Source organism: Hemitrygon akajei, chromosome 23 (assembly GCF_048418815.1).
Source record: "Hemitrygon akajei chromosome 23, sHemAka1.3, whole genome shotgun sequence".
Classification (NCBI taxonomy): domain Eukaryota; kingdom Metazoa; phylum Chordata; class Chondrichthyes; order Myliobatiformes; family Dasyatidae; genus Hemitrygon; species Hemitrygon akajei.
The window spans coordinates 13,362,476-13,379,569 of record NC_133146.1 but is presented as its reverse complement, the minus strand read 5'-3'; the positions used below and the strand labels follow the sequence as shown (position 1 = coordinate 13,379,569).

General features: G+C 45.3%; 1 protein-coding gene across 3 annotated transcripts in view; it reads right to left on the bottom strand.

Moving 5' to 3' along the window:
• LOC140715164 (A-type potassium channel modulatory protein KCNIP2) overlaps positions 1–17,094 on the bottom strand; it is a 497,102-nt gene that overhangs the window by 207,628 nt on the left and 272,380 nt on the right. Inside the window, exon 1 of one of the 3 annotated variants that reach the window (XM_073026954.1) lies at positions 10,591–11,004. The exons of the other annotated variants lie outside the window; for them this stretch is intronic. Within the exon in view, the coding sequence (XP_072883055.1) occupies positions 10,591–10,678 (88 nt within the window). The 5' untranslated portion in view covers positions 10,679–11,004. Of the gene's footprint in view, positions 1–10,590; positions 11,005–17,094 lie in introns of those variants that run through there. 3 annotated transcript variants of the gene reach the window in all.

Below are 17,094 nucleotides of genomic sequence, written 5' to 3'. Positions count from 1 at the left end.
GGGCAGCCTCTTATTTGGGACAACTCTTAAAGAACAAAGAACCCTGTGGCCACCTCAGTAATCGTTATCTCGTTTTGGATGCGGTCGAGGGGGGTGTCCTGACAGAGGATGGCCATGGTGATCGGGTCTCTGGCACTGAGCCTTGTTCCGTGGTGCAGAAGGAAGAGAAGATGATGAGGAACGCGGTAGTCATAGGGGATTCCATAGTGAGGGGAACAGACAGGAGGTTCTGTCGGCCTGATAGAGATACCTGCATGGTGTGTTGCCTCCCAGGTACCAGGGGAATGGGATATCTCGGATCGGGTGCACAGTATTCTGAAGGGAGTGGGTGAACAGCCAGAAGTCTTGGTACACATTGCTACCTATGACATAGGCAGAAAAAGGGAGGAGGTCCTGAAGAGAAAATTCAGGGAGTTAGGTAGAAGCTGAAAAGCAGGACCTCCAGGGTAGTAATCTCAGGATTGCTGCCTGTGCCACGTGCTAGCGACTGCAAGAATAGCATGATCAGGTGTATTAATATGTGGTTGATAGACTGGTGTAGGGGGCAGGGCTTCAAATTCCTGGATCACTAGGGCCTCTTCTGGGGGAGGTATGACCTGGTTACACCTGAAATCAAAGGAGTCCAATATCCTAGTAGGAAAGTTTAATAGAGCTGTTAGGGAGGGTTTAAACTATTTGGCAGGGGGATGGGAACTGGAGAGATAGGATTGAGGAAGGGGAAAACAGAAATAAATCAAAGATAGCGTGCAACAGAGATTATAGAAAGAACAGGCAGGAGATGAGGCTTAATCACAGCCAGTGGCATGAGTTACAGGGCAATAGAGGCATGGTGCAGTTAAAACAGAAAGCAACAAATACTGGACTGAGAGTGTTGTATTTGAATGCACGCAGCATAAGGAATAAAATGGATGATCTTGAAATTCAGCTGCAGATCGGTAAATATGACGTTGCGGCCATCTCTGAAACTTGGCTAAAGGATGGCTATCATTGGGAACTGAACGTCCAAGGACATACGGTGTATCGGAAAGATAGGTTAGCAGGCAGAGGGGGCGGTGTGGCTCTGTGTATAAGAAATAATGTTAAATCATTAGAAAGAGATTAAATAGGATTGGAAGGTGCAGAGTCTCTGTGGGTTGAGTTAAGAAATGACAAGGGTAAAAGGACCCTAATGGCAGTTGTATACAGGCCTCCAATCAGCAGCTGGGATGTGGATTACAAATTACAGAAGGAGGTAGAAAAGGCGTGTGAGAAGAGCAATGTCATGATAATCGTTGGGGACTTTAACACGAAAGTGGATTGGGAAAACCAGGTCAGTTCTGGACATCAAGAGAGAGAATTTGTAGAATGTCGAAGGGATGGCTCTTTCGAACAGCTTGTTGTTGAGCCCACCAGGGGATCGGCTGTGCTGGATTGGGTGCTGTGCTATGATCCGGAGGTGATAAGAGAGCTGAGGGTTAAGGAACCCTTAGGGAACAGAAATCACAATATGATCGAGTTCACTTTGATATTTGAGAGGGAAAAGATAAAATCCAATGTGTCTGTATTTCAGTGGAATAAAGGAAGTTACAATGGCATGAGAGGGGAACTGGCCGAAGTTGACCGGAAAGGGACACTGGCAGGAAGGACAGCAGAGCAGCAATGGGAAGTGCAAGACAGATATATTCCAAATAGGAAGAAATTTTGAAAGGGAAGAAGGACAGTACCGTGGCTGACAAGTGAAGTCAGAGCCAAAGTAAAAAAACAGAGAGGGCATACAAGGAAGCCAGAGCTAGTGGGAAGATAGAGGATTGGGGAGCTTTTAAAAACCTGCAGAAGGAAACTAAGAAGGTCATTAGGAAGGACAAGATGATTTATGAAAGGAAGCCGGGAACTAATATCAAAGAAGATACTAAAAGCTTTTTTAAGTATATAAATGATAAAAAGTGAGTTGAGGGTAGATATAGGACCAATACAAAATGATGCTGGAAATACTGTAATGAGAGATGCAGAGATGGCAGAGGAACTGAATGCATATTTTGTATCAGTCTTCACAGTGGAAATGTCTGCAGTATACTGGACATTCAAGGGTGTCGGAGGTGAAGTTTGCGCAGTGAGAATTATGACTGAGAAAGTACTCAGGAAGCTTAATGGTCTGAGGGTGGATAAATCTCCTAGACCCGATGGAATGCACCCTTGGATTCTGAAAGAAGTAGCTGGAGAGATTGTGGAGGTATTAACGATGATCTTTCAAGAATTGATAGATTCTGGCATTGTACTGGATGACTGGAAAATTGCAAATGTTGCTCCGCTATCTAAGAAGGTTGGGAGGCAGCAGAAAGGAAACTATAGACCTGTTAGCCTGACATCAGTGGTTGGGAAGTTTTTGGAATCGATTGTTAGGGATGAGATTACGGAGTACCTGAAGGTACACGACAAGATAGGCCAAAGCCCTCATGGTTTCCTGAAAGGAAAATCCTGCCTGACAAACCTTCTGCAATACTTTGAGGAACTTACAAGCAGGGTAGACAAAGGAGATGCAGTAGATGTGGTGTACTTGGATTTTCATAAGGCCTTTGACAAGGTGCTGCATATGAGACTGCTTAGCAAGATAAGAGCCCATGGAATTACAGGGGAGTTACTAGCGTGGGTGGAGCATTGGCTGATCGGCAGAAAGCAGACAGTGGGAATAAAGGGATCCTATTCTGGTTGGCTGCCGGTTACCAGTGGAGTTTCACAGGGGTTGGTGTTGGGATCGCTGCTTTTTACGATGTATGTCAACGATTTGGACTATGGTATTAATGGATTGGTGGCTAAATTTGCTGATGATACAAAGATAGGTGGAGGAGCGGGTAGTGCTGAGGAAAAAGAGAGACTTAGATAGTTTAGGGGAATGGGCAGACTTTTATTTAGATGGGGAGAGAATTCAAAATGCAGAGAGGCAAAGGGACTTGGGAGACCTTGTGCATGATACCCTAAAGGTTGGCATTCATTTCTAGGGGTATAGAATATAAGAGCAGGGATGTGATGTTGAGACTCTATAAGGCACTCGTGAGGCCACACTTGGAGTATTATGTGCAGTTTTGGGTATCTTATTTTAGAAATGATATACTGACATTGGAGGGGGTTCAGAGAAGATTCATGAGAATGATTCCAGGAATGAAAGGGTTACCACATGAGGAATATCTGGCAGCTCTTGGCTGTATTCCCTGGAGTTCAGGAGAATGAGGGGGAATCTCATAGAAACATTCCGAATGTTAAAAGGCCTGAACAGATTACATATGGCAAAGTTATTTCCCATGGTAGGGGATTCTAGGACAAGCGGGCACAATTTCAGGATTGAAGGATGTCCATTTAGAACTGAGATGCGGAGAAATTACTTTAGTCAGAGGGTGGTAAATCTGTGGAATTTGTTGCCACAAGTGGCTGTGGAGGCCAAGTCATTGGGTGCATTTAAGGGAAAGATAGATAGTTTTTTGATTAGCCAAGGCATCAAAAGGTATGGGGTGAAAACAGGGGAATGGGGATGACTGGAAGAATTGGATCAGCCCATGATTGAATGGTGGAGCAAACTCGATGGGCTGAATGGCCTACTTCTGCTCCTATATCTTATGGTCTTATGAAAGTGAAACAATTTCACTACAACTATTTAGGAACTACAAAGAGATTGAAGGTATCGAATACAATCTTGAATGTTACAATGAAAACGAAAACTTGGAGGATGCAATCGTCAAAAACATTGTATGAAGGCAGTACAATGTCTGCACTGATCTTGTTCATTGCATACATGATGAAGTTCTCCATCGATAACTATTAGGAAATAATAGAGTTTTATAGTACTGTAGTACTATTGGTAGTGTTCCAATTTGTTCTGTATTTTAGTACATACTTTGTTACTCAATTTATCTTTTTTTTTTAATACATTTTTAACTATTTCCATGAAACCTTGGCTAATTGGGGCAGCTACTTTTTTGGGCCAAATTGTACTGGTCCCAATGTGTCCCTATTAATGGGATTCCTCTGTATATAAATAATATTGAGAACAAGAGTTGTAGAGTCCTTGAAAGTGGGTCCATAAGTTGCAGAATCAGTTCAGGGGTGTGGGGAGTGAAGTTATCCACGTTGGTTCAGGAGCTGATAATTGAAGGGTAATAACTGTTCCTGAACTGGGTGGTGGGGGAACCTAAGGCTCCTGTATCGCCCTGTTGGTAGTGGCAGTGAGAAGGGAGCATGGCCTTGATGACGGATGCAGCTTTCTTGTAGCTCCTTGTAGACGGGCTCCATGGTGTGGGGGGGCGGTCTTTACCAGTGATGGATGTATGGGTTGGTGGGTGAGTTAGCCACTGTAAATTGCCCCCTTCCCCATATGTAAGTGTGTGGTAGATACTGAGATGAGTTGAATGGAATGTGAGGAGAATAAAAAATGGGAATCAGGTTCAAGTTCATTATTATTGATTTGTACTACTGTGAAATTTACATTACCCCAGCAGTACCAAGATATGAAATTTCTAAATATTACGAAGTAACTAATGCATGAAAAGGAATAATGAGGTTGTGCTCATGACAACACACACAAAATGCTGGAGGAACTCAGCAGGTTAGGCATCATCAATGGATTTGGTTCATGGCGCAATATTCTGGTGGCCCAAAACATCAACTGTTTATTCATTTTCATAGATGCCACATGACCTGCTGAGTTCCTCCAGCATTTTGTGTGTGTTGCTTTGGATTTCCAGCATCTGCAGAATCACTGGTGTTTATACTGTTTATGAGTTCATGGAATTAATGTAGGATTCATCTAAACGGGGATAGTGGTCAGCACAGACTCGATGGGCTGATAGGTCTGATGGATCCTAGTCTCCATATTTTAATAAAAGGAAAAATAATTTTTTTTTGCAAAATATGGTTATAAACAACCATTTATTTCCCTTCAAACAAATGGATTATGAGGATATTTGACCCCGAATGACATTATTATTCCACAGGGTTACAACCCACCATGACTGTACTAGCTCTTGGATCTGAATAGACCTCAGCCTGGTTTTCCCCCATATGCATTCTTTCTAAAACTGCTCCAATTCCCTTTGGAAAGTCAGCATAGAATCTGCTTATAAAAAGAAAATGACTATCACCAACAGCGGGAAATCGAAAATAAAAACAGAAAATGCTGGAAATACTCACCAGGTCAATGGTTCCTGTGGAGTGAACTAATAGTCCAATACCTTCTTATTTTCTCCACAGTCGCATCAACTCCCCCAGATTCTACCACATTCCTGCACACCAGAAGCAATCTACAGTGGCTAACAGTGGGATTACCTACCGAATATTGTAAAGCCTAGACAGAGTGGACGTGGAGAGGGTGTTTCCTATGATGGGCGAGTCTCGAACAAGAGGGTGCAGCCTTGGAATAGAAAAACGTCCCTTTAGAACAGAGATGAGGAGGAATTTCTTTACCCAGGGGGTGGTGAATTTGTGGGATTCATTGTCACAGAGGGCTGTAGAGGCCAAGTCATTGGGTATATTTAAAGTGGAGGTTGATAGGTTCTCAGTTATGAAGGGTGTCAAGGTTATGGAGAGAAGGAAGGAGAATGGGGTTGAGAGGGATAATAAATCAGCCGTGATGGAATGGCTGAGCAGGCTCAATGGGTCAATGGCCTAATTCTACTCCTATGTCTTATAGTCTAATACTTCATGTTGAAGGATATCTGAGTATTTCTGGTATTTTCTATTTCTGTTTTAGAATCTGCCACCACTGGCAAAAGCTACCCCCTGAAGGGAAGGAATCCTTTCCTCCTGAGCCCTTCCACCTCACGAGTCGATCACTTGAAATCAGTGTCCTCTGGTCATTGGCCCTATTGCTAGAGGAAACAGTTCCTTCTTGATCGCCTTTGAAAGCTCTTCATGAGTCAGTCAAAGCCCCCACCAAACAGTGGGGCAGCAGAGAGATCCGTGTCCTCGCAGATCCAGTGATCTGGGGTCAACCGTGAGTGTCGGTACTGTCTGCTTTCTCCCTGTGACCATGTGGCTGTTCCAGATTCCTCCTATACAGAGTCACAAAGCAATACAGGCTATTCGGCCCATCCAATCCATGCCCACTAAGGTGCCCACCCGGCTAGTCCCAGATTTCCTGTATTCAGCCCACACCCCTCCAGGCCCCTCCACTCCACGTCCCTATCAGAGTGCCTCTTAGATGATATTATTGTACCTGCACCATCCTCTTCCTCTGGCAGCTCATTCCACATACTTGCCACCCTCTATTTGAAATAGTTGCCCCTCAGGACCCTTATAAAACCTATGCCCCTCATTTTGGACTCCTCTACCCTGGGGAAATGGCTGTTACCTCATAGATGCCTCCCTAACTTCACACACTTCCTTAAGTTTGCCCCTCATTCTCATACAGTCCAAGGAATAAAGACCCAGCCTGGTCAAACCTCTCCCTATAACTCAGGCTCTCGAGCCCTAGCAACCTCCTTGCAAATCTTCTCTGCACTCCTTCCAGGTTTAACACTCCAGAGAACGTCGGTTCAAATCCCACCACGACAACTGTGAAATTTAATTTCAGTCCGTAATCTAGTTTTAACACAAAAATAGCTGGTTTTAGAATGATGATTACAGAACAACCAGATTGTCATAAAAAGCCATCTGGTCCACTGATGAGGCAGAGATCTGCCAACCTTTCATGGCATGGCTTAATGCGAATGCAGTCTGAAATATTCCAGGCAGTCACAGCCATAGGGTAAATGATGTTGATTCTGCTAGTGATACACACAAACTGAAAGCATCTATCAAGGCCCTTGCCTTTCCCAAACCATCTAATTATCATTTACGCTTGGTCACCAAGTCTCATTCCTCTCCGAATATTTTAGTTACCCCTCCGTCTCTCCCTGTTTGCTTCCCTCTTATCTCACCATGCTCACCTCTGTTCTCCCTCTTCCCTCTTTCATTCTCTCTCTCCCCCACATGCTCCCTTCTTTTTGTTGCCCCCCTTCCCCTCTTTAGATCTCTCCTCTCTCCCCCCACCACACTCACGCTCTCAAGCACGCACACGCACAGCCTGTCTCTCTCTCCACCATGCTTCTCTCGTCACTCTTTCCGGACACTCCCTAAGGCAGAGCACCCTGCATCAGTTCTTATCCTGTAACAATGCCCCCCCCCCCCCGAAGCACCTGGTGACATTTCACCACTTTAAAAGGTAGAACATAAATGCAACTTTTTCTTTGATGTTGCATCCTGTCGAACCAGTTAGAACTTATTGACAGACCCACTGAAGCCAGTGACAGGGACTAATTCAATGTAAGGTCTGATGAAGCAGCTTGCAGGAAGTTTCGAAAGAAAAATGATGTTATTAACTATTCTTAGATGGCCGTGTTTTAATTAGGGATTGAATATTTTATGGGATTATATTCCCTTTAGATCTTGGCTTTCTGCCATTTCTCAGACTCACTAATTTGATGTTTCATATTTATACCAGAGACATGATGTCAAGGCATCAGTCACTTTCAAATCAACTGTTTTCCCTTCACTTGCCATACAAATGAATAATTTAACCAGAATGATCCAGGACAGGGACAGCACAGGTTAGATACAGAGTGAAGCTCCCTCTACACTGTCCCATCACACACTCCCAGGACAGGGACAGCACGGGTTAGATACAGAGTGAAGCTCCCTCTACACTGTCCCATCACACACTCCCAGGACAGGGACAGCACGGGTTAGATACAGAGTGAATCTCCCTCTACACTGTCCCATCACACACTCCCAGGACAGGGACAGCACGGGTTAGATACAGAGTGAAGCTCCCTCTACACTGTCCCATCACACACTCCCAGGACAGGGACAGCATGGGTTAGACACAGAGTGAAGCTCCCTCTACACTGTCCCATCACACACTCCCAGGACAGGGACAGCACGGGTTAGATACAGAGTGAAGCTCCCTCTACACTGTCCCATCACACACTCCCAGGACAGGTTTAACAGAGATAAAGTTCCATCATAGTTACTGGATCTGCCAAAAGCCCAGGCTGGTTGATCCAGCTGAAATCCTGTCCTAGTTTGAGTAATCAAACCTACCCAGATTTTTGATGGAAATCACCGGCCTCAGCAGCACTGACCATAAACTGAACGTTGGACATAAACACCCATCTGGTTCATCGTTGGCCTTCAGGAAAGGGCCTCTGTCACTCTCATTGCAGCTGTCCTAACTACACAGAAAAATCACTTGTACCAGACCAGTGCTTCCCTCTGTCAGCCAGTGCCACTGAAAGAGGTGAAGTGATTCAACTTGAGGAGAAAGCCTAAATGTAATTACCCTTATAATTTTGAGTATCTCTACAAGATCTCCCAACACTCTTCACACCCCCCACAACCATTCTCCAATGCTTAAAGGAGTAAAATCCTAACCTATTCAACCTTCCCCTCTAACTCAGGTCCTCAAGCCCTGGCAACGTCCTTGTAAATATTCTCCAAGTCATAGAGAGATACAGAACAGAAACATGCCCTTCAGCCCATCATGCCCATGCTGACCATTAACTGCCCATTGGCACTAATCCTATCGTTATGGCATTAGTGGAATCTATTGTTCCATTTTATTCACACATTTTCAAACATGCTGGCAGATGTCTACAGATGTACCATGGAGAGCATTTTGACTGGCTGCACCACCGCGGGTGGGGAAGCTAAAGCACAAGGAACTAAGTAAGTTGCAGAGAATTGCGAACTTAGTTATTACGGGCATCAGCCACCATACTGAACCGGGCATCTTCGAGGAGTGGTGCCTCAAAAAGGCAGCGCCCATCACTAGGTAGCCCCATCACCCAGGACAGGCCTCCTTCTCGTTGCCACCATCAGGATGGAGCTACAGGAGCCTGAAGACACACACTCAACGATTCAGGAACAGCTTCTTCCCCTCTGCCATCAGGGAGGAGGTACAGGAGCCTGAAGACACACACTCAGCGATTCAGGAACAGCTTCTTCCCCTCTGCCATCCGATTCCCAAATGGACATTGGACCCATGAACACTACCTCACTACTTCTTAATTTTTATTTTTGCACTACTTATATAATCGTTAGACTAAACATTTGTTTATTTATATATTACCGTAATTCAGTTGTTTTCTCTACTGTTATGTATAACATTGCTGCCGCAAAAACAAATTTTACGACACACTTGGCGATATTGAACGTGATTCTGATAGGCTGACTCTCCCTAGATTCCGGCCCTCGCCTCCAAGCTGGGATGGTCTACAGTGGCCCAGTAACCTTCCAATGTGTACATCTCAGAGGTGGGAGAAAAACTGAGCACTTGGAGGAAGTGGAGAATGGCGTCGGGGCTGAGGTCAGGTGAAATTTATTATCAATCAGGTACGTCACCATGTACTATCCTGAGATTCTTGCAGGAAAATAAAGAAATGCAATGGAATTTTCGAAAAACTACACAAAGACGGACAAACAAAGGGAGACAAATTGTGCACATTTTTAAAAATACCGGCAAAATGAGTTGTAAAAGTCCTTGTAAGTGGGTCTGTAAGCTGTGGGGTGAGTTCAGAGGTGAAGTTACCCAGCCAGGTTTAGTAGCCCGATGCTTGCGGAGAGACAGTGCCTCTGCTGTCTGCCCGCTATCCAGCTGGCTCCACGCTGTGCCATGGAGCAGATCCAGCACCGCCACTGCACCAACTGGCACTTGGCGCTATCAGGCACATCTTGCCCGGTCACGGTATGAAACAGAAACGGAACTACGATAGCCGCAAAGCCTCTCATCAAACACACCTTACACACGGACTGTATACATTCAATACCGCGGAAACCTCGCTCGCTCCATCCTGTTCCACACAGCACCCACACAAGATTTAACATGGTGTAAAGCTTGCTCCACACTGTCCCACCAGACATGTTCCAGTAGACTGTAAGGAGACAGTACTTCAAAGCTCACTCCACACCGGGCGATAAAACAAACTCAACACGGACAGAATCCGTGAAGAACAAAGCTCTGATTCCACACAAAGTGGTGTCGGCCCCTTTAACATCAGAACTGATGAATTGTACCACAGTGGGTGGTACAAGACGCCCCAGTCACCGAGGATTGGCCCCAGCGCCCCTATCGAACCTTGCTGTTAATCTCTACCCTCCCAACTCCAACCGTGTCGGGGTGGGTGAAGAGAGATGGAAGGGTAGGGTTGCAGCAAAGATTCGGCAACCCTTTGCAAGGAGGTTATAAAACAGAGTCAACTATACTTGGGGGGGGGCGCAAAAAGACACCCACCACCCAAATCCCATCTGACACCCCCCACAAAAAAATCTCCCTTCAGTCTTGCATTCTCTACCGTGCTCTGCGTAAGGTGAGGTTACGGGAGGAACATTAAAATAGATTTCTCATTAAGATAACTAAATTCACATCACCGCTAATTGTACAGTTAATATAACCATAATTTCACCGTTTGGTAGATATTACGGCAGAGTAAGGGTATTCACCCTCCATCCCCGTTGTAACACTTTCAAAAAGCTCTCCCATCACTCCGGGTTCTCCTGTCTCCTTGTCAAATAGCCACACATCAGAGACTCGAGCAGGAAGGGGGAAAGACCACGAAGGGACATGACCTGAAACAAAAGCTCTCCTACCTTGGCTCAAAGTGCCGGTCAGAAACCTGAAGAAGAAGCGGGCTACTTTAGTCAGCTGCCTCTTGCACCGTCTCCTGCAGACGCTCATTCTGCTCGCAGGTTGAGAGAGATGGATTTGCAAATAAATGTGTGTAAAAACAATTATCTTCTGCGATGGAGAGTTGACAGAATCATCAGTCGTGGGGAAGAGGTTCGATGAGGCACCCGGCGATTCCTGCTCTTCCCCTTCCTCGGTTTGATGTAAAAATGTCTTTCTTCTTGTCAAGACACCGAGTGTTCGATCATCTCCACTGCTATATTGCGGTCCCGGGTCTTAGAAGGCTGAGATTGTTTTATTTAAATTGACATTTCTTTCTTTCTCTCGTTCTCGTTCACTCTGCCCCTCTCTCTCGCTCCCTCTTCCTCGCCGTGGAGCTGCCAGCCCTCAAACCCCCTCACACACAACATCTGCTCGTGGTTTCGGCAAATTAAATACTAATACGGTTGCCAAGGGAACCGCAGACTCGATGGCTCATGTTAGCCTCACATCAGACCTAGCTTCAGCAAGCCATGAGCTTAGGGTATGGGGGTGTGTGTGTGGGTGTGTGTATCCTTGTAGGGCCTGTGTATGTTTGAGTGTGTGTGTGTATGATTGTGGGTGTCTCTCTATGAGTTTGTAGATTGCTTGTGTTCATGGGGTGTGTAAATTTGTGTGTGGTTGTGTGGTTTGTGTGTATGTGGGAGTTCTGTCTGGGTGCTGTTTTATATGTATGTGAGTGAAGGTGTGTTCTTTGTGTGTGTGTGCATACCTGATGAATATATGTACTTGTCCCTGTGTCTAAATATTTGTGTCCCTATGTATGTCTGTGTATGAGAGTGTGTATGTGGAACATGTCTGTGCATTTGTGAGTGTGTGCATGTCTATTTGTGTGTGTGTGTCTTTACAGTATATATGTTTTGTGTATGTGCATGTATATATGTTCATGTCTTTGCAGTTTGTACATTTTGTGTGTGTCTGTATACAGCTGTGTTTTATTTAATTCCCTTGATCAGTGTATCCCCAGCGTTAGACATTGCTGAAGCTGCTGCTGTTTCTGATCAGCCCCTCTGAATTAGGCAGAGTTGAAAATCATTAGGAACCTAGAATTAAAATACAATAAATGTGAGGTCATCCAAAGCCCTGGTTTTAGTGTCCTGTTTCACACCAGGACCCATTTACACATCTCCCTGGTGATTGGTGACCTACTTTGGCTTCCAGTCCGATAATAGACGAAATTTACAGTTACAGCCCTCCATAGATCCATTGCTGCCTTCTTCAACCTAACAACCCCCCAGCACAAATGGGGGGAGCTATGTGGGAGGGAAGGATTAGATTGAATTTGAAATTTAATGCTTGGTGTAACATCATGGGCTGAAGGGCTTGTACTGTGCTGTACTGTTCCAGACTACACTTTATTGGCAGACTGTGGATCCTTCAAACCTGGCCCTTTGTGTATCCTTCAAACCTGACCCTTTGTGGATCCTTCAAACCTGGCCCTTTGTGTATCCTTCAAACCTGACCCTTTGTGGATCCTTCAAACCTGGCCCTTTGTGGATCCTTCAAACCTGACCCTCTGTGTATCCTTCAAACCTGACCCTTTGTGTATCCTTCAAACCTGACCCTTTGTGGATCCTTCAGACCTGGCCCTTTGTGTATCCTTCAAACCTGACCCTTTGTGGATCCTTCAAACCTGGCCCTCTGTGTATCCTTCAAACCTGGCCCTCTGTGGATCCTTCAAACCTGACCCTTTGTGGATCCTTCAAACCTGACCCTTTCTTTCCTCGTCTGCAGCTTCCAGGTCTCCAGGCTCTGGGATTCCTGCCTCCCTGCTTGTCCTTCCTTCCACCTCAGAATCACATTCTCACCAATATATGTTGTGAAATGTTATTGTTTCGTGGCAGTCGTGCAGTGCAAAGACATAAATATCAAAGACATTGCAAAAATAAACAGTGTGGAAAAGGGATAATGAGGCAGTGTTCATGGACCATTCAGAAGTTTGATGGTGGAGAGGAAGAAGCTGTTCTAAAGCATTTGGTGTGGGGATGCAGTCTCTTGTACCTCCTCCCTGATTGCAATAATGAGAAGAAGACACATCCTAGATGACGAGGTCCTTTGTGGTGGATGTCACCTTCTCGAGGCAGTTTCTTTTGATGATGTCCTTGATGGTTGGAGGGCTGGGCCCATGATGGACCTGTTTGAGTCTGCAGCCTCCTGCAATGAACTGCATTGGAGTCTTCATACAAGGCTGTGATGCAACCAGTCAAAGGGCTCTCCACCATACATTTTGCACGTGTCTCCTTGGAGTCATGATGAAACCCTGATGAAGGGTTTTGGCCCGAATCGTCGTCACTACCTCCTCCCATAGACGCTGTCTGGCCTGCTGAGTTCTGCCAGCATTTTGTGTTTTTATATTCCTGTGTCACCTCTTACAGACCCAGTTCTTCCTGTCCTGTTCTCTGATTTCACCCACAGGCAAGGCTGCTACATATTCCCAGTCTGCTCCAAGGATCATCGCTTGTCGTGGTAGAGGGGCTTGTGAGTTCCTGAGGTCCCGAGGGCGATGCTGTTTGCCCGCTTATCCACCTGGTACTTAGCTCCTGGTAGGGTCACCCTGGTGGTAAGGTTAAGGGGGAGGTTCCAGGCAAAAAGTGGTCCAACCAAGACCTCAGTGGTGGAGCTGGTAGAAGGTAGAGCAGCGTTGAAAGCAGAGTGAAGGGTCCCCAGACGTATTGGACTCCCTACCACTGGACCCTGACCCCAATCTGTCAAGGTCTGCATGATGGTTGCCTGTGCATCAGCTTCCCCATGTTAAACAAAGTCACGCGCAGGCATCCTCCGGTAAGGGCATCCACCCTAACATTCTGGATTAAGTCCTGAGGCAATCTGGAAGTACCTGAGAATATGTGGATCCTGGATCATCCTGGGGACCCAGCAGCAGACAAACCCTTAGGAGAGCATCGTACTCAAGTATCTACACAGAGTTACACACTCACTGTTTACAGTTGAGAGTTGTGATATCTGTGGCTTATTTGTTTCAATTATAGTTTTAAGCTGTGAAAATGCACAGATGGATTGAAATACTCCTTCATGGTGACAGCCCAGAAATTACTGTTTCCAAATTTAAGATTTAGGGATTTGCACTAAATATTTTCCTGTGATTCAGCAATCAGCCTCCTCTGTAGGTTGCCCTTATGACCTCATCTGTAGAGTTTGGAAAAAAAGATGTGTAAGTTGGAAAGGATTTAGAAAAGATTCATGAGGATGTTGCCAGGACTTGAGGGCCCGAGGTATAGGGAGAGATTGGACAGGCTAGGACCTTATTCCTTGGAGCGGAGGAGAATGAGGGATGATCTTATACAGGCATATTAAATCATGAGCGTGAGTGTGTTTTTTCCCAGGGTTTGGGGAATCACAAACCAGAGGGCACAGGTTTAAGGTGAAAGGGGAGAGAATTAATATGAACCTGAGGGGCACCTTTTTCACCAGGAGGGTGGAATGTAGATGGAACAAGAGGCCAGAGGAAGTGGTGGATTCAGGTGCATTAACAATATTTGGAAGGAACTTGAACAAGTATGTGGATAGGAAAAGTTCAAATGGGATACGGGCCAAATGTGGACAAATGGAAAGAGTTTAGATGGACATCTTGGTTGGCATGGACTCTTCGAGCTTAAGGTCTTGCTTCCATACTGTACGACTGTAATCCTATCTGAATGAGCCCAAGCCACTCAATTACAGCCATGTCACCAATTAACCTACTAACCAGTACATCTTTGGAGTGTGGAGGAAACCAGAGCACCTGGAGGAAACCCACAGGCAGTCACAGGGAGAAGGTACAAAACCCTTATGGACACCAGCAGAAATAGCCTGGGTCACTGGAGCTCTAGTAATAAATTCTCCACATATTCATATCAACTCCGTGGATTTTACCCCTTATCTCGACACTAAGGGAAATTTAATGTGGCCATAAAACGTGCCAACCCACAGAACCAAAGATGCAAAGAAGGGCTTTTTCTCTTTGGAGTGAAAGATAATGAAATGTGACTTGACTGAGGTGTACAAGGGGCCCAGATAGAGTGGACAGAGACTCTTCTTTTCCAGGGCGGAAGTGGCTAATTTAAGGGTCACAACTTTGAGGTGATTGGAGGAAAGAATGGAGGGAATGTCAGAGGTAGGTTTTTTGACACAGAGAGTGAGTGTGGAACATATTGCTAAGAGTGGTGATAGAGGCACATACATTATGGAAATTTAAGAGACCTACTTGGATGAAGGAAAAAAATGGCCTATGTGGGAGGGAAGGGTTAGATTGATCTTAGAGGAGGTTAAAGAGTCAACACAACATTTTGGGCTGAAGGGTCCCTACTCTGCTGTAATGTTCTATATTCCATGGAAGAAAAGGAATCTGTTTTATCATTCAGAATGACTGCAGCTGCTCATCCAGCTCTCAGTGTGGGTATTACATCCTCTGCCTGCTGTTCTATCCTCTGATTCACAGCCTCTCTGAACACAGGGGCACTCTCTGTGTCTTTATTGACCTTGCTCAGTAACTAAACATCCCACACTTCACTGGGATACAGTATTCCCAAAGTTAACAGTGCTCAGATTATACTTCCCTTCAAAATAATATTAAATTACTATAAATTGTTTCTGGCTGAGATCCTTCAGAGCTGAGTCTCACTGATGTAGAGTAGGCCACATCAGGAGCACAGGATACAATACACCTCTTCCCCTCAGCTGCCCGTCTCCTCTCTTTGATTCTCCCCCTCGATCCCTTTCTTCCATGGCCCACTGTCTGCTCTCCTATCAGATTCCTTCGTCTTCAACCCTTTACCTCTTCGACCTATCACCTCCCAGCTTCTTTCATTCCCCCCTCCCCCAGCCACCTTACCTTCCTCCTCACCTGGGTTCACATCACCTGCCAGCTTGTATGCCTCCTCTCTGCCACCACCATCACGTTCTGGCTTCTCCACCCCTTTCCTTTCCAGTCCTGATGGTGCATCTCAGCCCGAAATGTTGACTGTTTATTCCCCTCCTTAGATGCTGCCAGACCTCCTGAATTCCTTCAGCAATTTTGTGTGTGTTGCTCTGGATTTCCAACATCTGCAAAATCTGTTATGTTACTAATCTCCTGCAGTTGATTGGCAAGAATTCCATGCATTAATGAGTTGCTGTATATTTTAAAACTGAGCACCAGCTTTCAGTGAGAATTAGGGATCAAACTGTTTGCCTAAATTGTCTCCAGCGACCTCACAGTACCTTAATATCATTGCAGACAATATCCAAGTAACTCACCTTGAACGGTTATGTGATAATGACCAAGCTGTTAGTGATGTTCGTCAAGGAATTGTCTTGTGAAGAGTGGCCTACCCTTTTTAGAAAGAGTAGAAAGGAGTGTTTAGTTTTGACCTAAGACTGTTCATGTCTAATTTTAGATTTTTAAAAAAGATTAGTTTTATTTGTCAAACTTACATTCAAACATACAACATGTGACAATCGCGTCAATGAATAACACTGTCCGAGGATGTGCTGGGGGCAGGCCACAAATATCATAGAGTCATAGAGCACTACAGCATAGAAACAGGCCCTTCAGCCCATCTAGTTCATGCCGAACTATTACTCTCCCTAGTCCCATCAACCCACAGCTGGATCTCCAAACTCCTCCCATCCATGGACTTGTCCAAACTTTTCATAATTGGTGAAATCAAGCCTGCATCTACCACTTCTGTTGGCAGCTTGTTCCACACTATCACCACCCTCTGAGTGAAGAAGGTCCCCCTCATGATCCCCTTAAACATTTCACCTTTCCCCCTTAACCCATGACCTCTCCTCGTCTCAGTGGAAAAAGCCTGCTTGCACTTACACCATGTATCTTCCTTATAATTTTGTACATCTCTATCAAACCTCCTTTCATTCCCTTACACTTTAGGGAATAAAGTCCTACCCTATTCAAGCTTTCCCTAAAACCCAGTGCCTTAAGTTCAATCAACATCCTTGCAGTTTTTCCCTGGACTCTTTCAATCTATTTGATGTCTTTCCTAAAGGCAGGTGAGCAGAATTGCATACAATACACCAAATTAGGCCTCACCAACATCTTGGACATGTCGCCATGTTTTCTGGCACCAGCGTGGCACGTCCACAACTTACTAACCCTAACTGGTACATCTTCAGAATGTGGGAGGAAACCAGAGCACCCAGAGGAAACCCACACAGTCCTGTGGAGAGTGAACAAACTCCTTACAGACAGTAGCAGCAATTTCTGTCATTGGCAAGTGTAACTGTCTGTTATACCGCCACGTCACCCTTGGGAGAACTGGAATTCGAAGAAGTTCTCTTCCTCTGTGCTGTACTGCTCCGGGGTGTTAGCCTGATTTATAGACTCAAACCAGTGAATCCCGCTTTGGCATTGAGCCCATAAAATCTTTTTGTCTGCAGCCCAATGTGATGGGGCGACAGACAATTTGTTTACTGGCTGAAGGTCTCTACCAAGG